Genomic DNA, 6155 nt, shown 5'->3' on the forward strand with positions numbered 1-6155 from the left:
AAAGCCTCTACTTGCAGTATCAAACACATCCATATAAAATAAACCATATTTTATTGCCCTAATAAATGCTGCGAGCATTAACAACAACAGTGGGAAGGTGGAAAAGGTCTCCAAAGGCAATGGATGCCCACCTCGCTGCCCGCCTTCCTGCTGCCGTGGGATGCAGGGCACCATGCTCGGGCTTTGGCAGGAAAAAACCCCACTCAATTCCATGTGGTCTGAGCATTTTTCAAACCGGCGTTAGTCTGCTGCAAGGGCTGACGGGCAGGGAGCTGGGGCTGGTCGGGGAACCGGGGCACCGGGATGGGGTGCAAACCCGTTAGGGCATCACAATACAGGCAGGGTGAGGAGGCATGCCGTCCCTTCTGACCTGGCCAGTAATAAGTTGTCGTTTTGTTTTTATCTTTAAAAAGAAACAACAATCGTTCCTTATTTTTGTCTGTATTTGTTGTAATCAGATCACTCCCACCACTAAAGCGTGTTTCCTGCTGTCGAAGCCATTATTGAGAACTTTTATTTTTCCATGGGCCTCTCTGTTTCTAATTACTTTGTGCTGCTGTTATGTGAATATGTTAAGTCTGCAGCTCCTTTAATACCTGCCACATGCTGGATCTATTCTATACATTAGTATCCCGACACATTTTTCAGTTATCATCTCCTGCTATTATTTACCTCATTATTTCTGATCTTACTACTTCTGGGTATATGATAAAGCTGTTTTCTGGTGGGGCTATAGGCCAGAAGGGCAAGCGGACAAAAAGCATACAGGTATACAAGGACATTTAGAAGTAACTTTTACTAGTGGTGGTTAGGATTAGTGAAATCCTGTGGGTTTTGTTCTTTTTTTTTAATGGAAGTCAGTGAGAGTTTTGCTGCAGTAAAGGCAATAGAGACTGATGGTGCAGAAAAATCATCTCTCTGTATGCTCACACATAAATAGTCTATGTGGTGCTCCTACTGCTGCTCTGGCAACAGCCATGTAGCTCTTGTGCTTAGAAAACTAATTTCTTTTTTTTTATTTGCCAGACATTGAAATTTTCCATGTGTGGGAGGTCTCTCATAAACTGATTTTATTTGGAAGAGAGCAGCGAAAGCATTTTTTTGAGAAATGAAGAGGAGAAACATTTCTTGAAAAGTGAAAGGGGGGAGAATCTCTCTTTCTCTCTCTAAAAAATTTTGGCTGTATTAAAGCCTCCTAAGTGTTACAAATGCCATTGCCCTCCTGAGCCCTGAGCTCGCAGGTGCTGGCCCTGCCACATCTGCTGTGCTACCAGAACAACTGGTGCTCTGCAATGGTAATTCCACTTTCCAAATTAAACTTCTGGCTCAATGGACCGGGGCTCTCAGCTAAGCAGTGGTCCCCAAGCACTCACTCCTGCTGGATTTCGTGCTTATCCCTTCTGGAAATCCTAAAGCACCCTGAGCATCGGCCGAGACCTGAGCATGTTGCTGTGGAGCCATGGGGACCAGACTTGGCAGCAGCCCTGGTCACCTGCAAAGTTTTCACGCTGTGGGTGCATTATTTTTCCCAGCAGCTTCATCGCTGGGCTGACGCAGGAGCGTGCATTCTGCAGCTCCGAGGAGAGACCGTCCCTCCCTCGAGCAGGGCTTTTCTGGGCTCTTGTCCAGCACTAAATATGGAAAATTCCGACAGTCAGTCCTGTCCATTTCCAAACTGTTCAGGATCTTTTAACTTTCAAAACAAAGATGAATGAAACTGGTTATTTTACAGAAGATTGTAGCTGGAAAAAAAAACAACTGGCATGCTAGGTCCCCTGATGAAGGTGCCTGGCAGCTCCTGGCAGAGCAGAGCTGCCATCTCAATGAGCACCCCACCAAAGATCAGAGAAACGCTGACCTCTGGCTTTTGAAAAAAACTCATTTTGATTCTAATCTGGATAATTTGTATTAATTACCCTATGTGAACAGTAACAGGCTCTGTCTGCTGCCTGCCACCTGCATGACACCTGGCTTCTTCACCTGTGAAATACATGAAATTATGAAAGAATTTCTGATGCTTTGAGGTCAGATTCTCATCTGTGTACTCCAGCTATTTTTCTCCATGAAACTTTAACAATTGTACTGTAAACACTCCATTTCAATTTAGAATCCCCTCGTTGTGGTTTCTACATGTAACACACACATACACGCACCTTGAGTTACTCTGCCGACCCAATAAAGCTCTGAACTGCCCGAGCGCTGTAACAGCCTGCACGCTCCAAAGAGCGGGGCTGGACGGGAAGCTCTGGGTACGGCCAGCAGAGCTTGGGCAGCAATGCAATGATAAAACAAAAACCTCTGGTTGCTACCTAAAGAGGAAGGAAAATTTTCATAAATTTATTAAGCACTCTAGATCCACATTTATTATAGTTATCAGAAACTTGGAATTTTGGTTTTTCAAAGTTTACCATGTTTTCAAGTAAAGGAAAGGAATTCCCAGACTCCATCCTTGCTGCAGTGAAGCTCAGTGAGTAATAAAGCTCACATGAGCACTTTGGCAGTTTCCTTCCAAAGCCAGCTATGAAATAAGTTGCTTTGCTTGAAATTCCAGGCCTTGTTTTCCTATCTTTTGACTAATGACAATCTGTATCTGCTAGGCTACACAACCACGCACGTAGCTGCCAGCCCGCTTTAAAAGGAACAGTAACAAGGCAGCATGATCCTATCAGCTCCGATTCTGTCCGTGCTTGTTCCATTTAATCAGAAGTTTTGTTGTGTCAGTCTAGTGTAAAGGATATATTGTCACATGAAAGAACAACTCTCAAAAAACAGGTGGGGATGTATTTTGAAATACAACTGTTAGTCATGCCCTTTGCTTAACTTAGTGCAGCAAAGAAAACAGACCATGGCTTTTCAAGTATTTGCAGCTTTACTATGGAAAAACAATGCTGCTTGTTCAAGTTTTAACTACCAATACTGCAACTACTTTTTAAAAAGCCATCTTCTGGATTTCCAGAAAAGGAAGAACATAACCACCTTTAATTGTTGCTTCAAAACTGCCTGATTTTTCTCAGATAGGAAATTCCAAGGCAGTACTCTGGCATTATCCAGTGCCCTAGATCAGGGGGGCAGGGCTTCAGGTGCTTTATTTCCACTGAAGCATATAAAGCTCAACATACACGAGCTAGGAAATAACCCTCAGCCTTGCAGCCAGTCACGTATGCCGCTCCCTTCCTTTTGCTAGCTCTGAAACAGCAAAACGAAACGAATCGAGGCAGAGATTACACAAGTAGCCGTTCCACTGCTGCTTCCTCTTATCCCCCTGGGCCACACCTCAGGAACAGCCGCTCAAGCACATTGAAAAATGGCAAATGAGACCCCAAGGCTGCCGACAACATTCATCTCGCCTTCTATTTAGACTGAGGTAGCACAAGCTGGTGTCGCACAACTGTTAATGTATTGCTTTCTGCTTTGGCAAGTCTAACAGTCTGTCTCAGAGGTTGGCCAGCAAAAACAATGCTGAAATAATAATAAAAAATCATCAGGAAATGAAACAAATCAGTGGGCACGCTTCAGGCTAAACTAGCAAATTTGTTCAAGCACAAAGTTCAACAACAAACATGGCATTACTAATTCCAGAGTTCGCCATTGCATTGGAACCTGAGAGCAAATGTTTTAATTAATCACACGTGGAGTATACTACCAGCTTGACAGAGTATGGTACTGAAGCGCACATGTATGCAATAGTTACTGCAACTGCAAGCTCACAGATACCACTTTTTCATAGTGAAAGCTAATCAAATTTCTCTTGATATTACATGAATGAAAGAACGAGTTTATAGGATCTGGAGCAATTTGTGTTTCAATGAAGAACCCACCATTTGTACTAAAGAAATGCTTGTGTTAAATACAAGAACCGTAAAATACACCATCATTTAAGTAGGAACATCTGCACGGATTTAACGGGATTCAGTCACTGGCAACATTAAAGCACACCTTGCTGCCTCCTTTACGTTGTTTTAGCTAGATGCTGGCAATGAGATTCATCTCTACCTCCTTATTTGTCAATCCAATATAAACCTGGTTAATGAGTCTTTATTTGTTATACTCCCGTTTGACTTGTGGTTATACACAGGAATACTACAACCAATTAAGATAAATCACACAGAAAAACAATACTGCTTTTAAAATTTGTAAGCCTGTTTTTCAACTCAAATAATGAAAAGCGAACTTTTATTAAATATTATATCATTAGCTCCACATAAATTAGCAGGAGGAGCCAGTACTTTTAGTCACAAAATGTTCTAGCATTACTTGTACCAGTATGACTAAACACTGGTGAAACCGTCCCAACATTTGTACTGGGCGAAGGGCTCAGTTCTTTTCTACTTGGTTTTTCACTGATGCCATGTTGAACAGCTCTGATTTCTAGCAATGGAAGAAAAACTGCAAATCAAATGATTCCTCATGCTGGTTTTTAATTAGAATTAAAGAAAAAGGCTAGAAAACTAACCATGCTCTGTCAAACAGGGTACAAAATCTTTATTCACCAATAAGTTAAGTGTTCTGATAAATAGATGTTCTAGTCTTTCGTACACTGCATTGCTTATAAAGCTAAGCTTGAACTATTCCTCAGACTCTGACCCTTCTTCATCTTGGCTGATTTGGAAGTAGCGCAGTTCGTACGTCTCCTTATCAGACGCAACAACACGAAGCCAGTCACGCAGATTGTTCTTCTTGAGGTACTTCTTTGTGAGGTATTTCAGGTACCTTAAAAACAGTAATTATACATTAGACCTTTCTCATTTAACAACCCTTACTGCTGTCTGCACTCCACCCAAGACATGACTGTAGCAAGGCAACACCACACTAATTATATCCAGAAACAAGAGAAGTATCACATATATAACAGATAATAAAAGTGTATTTTCATTCCAGATACCTAAGAATTTATTATTTGATGCTTTTTGACTACATAAGACAACGCCAATAACCCAAAAGCACTGAGAAGTGGGTCTAAACCTTGGTCTAACATAACAAACACTGGTGCATCTGTACCAGCAAATGAAGGGGGGGGATGCAGGGAAGGAATTGTACCTCTAATCAGCGTACTCATCTGTTGCATGCCCTAATATAATAAGCAGTTTAAGGCTTCATCTGACTTAAGGGGTTCTTTTGTAACACCACATATTGCATACAGACACATTTTAATACAATCAATTAAGTAACAGTCCAGCCACTTGTGGCATGAATTCAGCATGACTTTTAAAAGCCTGTCTTTCCTTGATACACTTCTACCTACCTATATAAAGCAGATGCACAATGAAGAACCCACCACTTGTACTAAAGAAATGCTTGTATTGCTATGCTTCTAGTACAGGGAGCATTACTTTGCAATCAAGTCTTGAGTTTTTAAAAGTAGTTTTTAAAATGTTTAATATTATAAATCTGTTTGAATTACATCTTTCAGCAATATTTAACTGTTCAAAATCCACTATCACAAATACAACAAAAGCAAACCTATGCCAACCTTTTAGAAAATTGCTTCTCGGATGTCACTGTGATCTTGTTCTTCAGACGCTCAATGTGAACGGTGTTGCCCAAGTTTCCAGTTTTTCCATTGACCTTAACCTTCTCCTTTAGGAACTGTTCCTGTTTCAACATTAAAGAAATAGAACACTAGGGAATGGCACCCTAGGTATGAACTAGGGAAGGGACCCTAGCCATATAGCAATATTAAAAATCACCGTTTACTTACGTCCTGATAGCAAGCATTTACAATGCAGTAAGATTTTACAGTGTGTAATTAAAAAAAAATTAAAAAATCACCCCCGTGCTATAACAGGATTAAATTTAAAACGATTCTATTTATGGACATGTATGAACCATCTTGTCTACAGAAGACATTTAAACCCAAGAAACTTTCAAGAAGTGCCGATAATTAAAGATCAGTTGTTGATTTTACTCATTTAGAATGTAACTTTTTCTGCTGTAACTCGGTTACCGTACTGCACTAAGGCTTTTATTATACCGTGCACCAGAAGCATGAGCAAAACCAGGACTTACAAAATTCCCGGAATCAAAGATTCCATCTTCCACAGGATGGGTCAAGTCAAGGCAAAACTTCCAGGTTGACTTTTTAGATTTTCTGTCCTTTTGCTACAACAAACAAAACCCAAACCCAACATTAACAACCCATGCCCGAAAAGCTTTTA

At 40.9% G+C, this 6155-nt stretch overlaps 1 protein-coding gene across 1 annotated transcript; it reads right to left on the minus strand.

The window, feature by feature from the left end:
- Window positions 1-4457: 4457 nt before the first annotated feature.
- Window positions 4458-6099, minus strand: RPL22L1 (ribosomal protein L22-like 1; the record flags this gene model as incomplete). The annotated part of the gene is made up of 3 exons (XM_009708580.1): window positions 4458-4710; window positions 5471-5592; window positions 6007-6099. Coding segments are annotated over 3 exons (360 nt in total), but the record flags the coding sequence as incomplete, so codon positions are not given.
- Between the last annotated feature and the right edge of the window lie 56 nt (window positions 6100-6155).

The sequence above is a fragment of the Cariama cristata genome, unplaced genomic scaffold (genome assembly GCF_000690535.1).
Source record: "Cariama cristata isolate BGI_N322 unplaced genomic scaffold, ASM69053v1 Scaffold37699, whole genome shotgun sequence".
NCBI classification, from domain to species: Eukaryota; Metazoa; Chordata; class Aves; order Cariamiformes; family Cariamidae; genus Cariama; species Cariama cristata.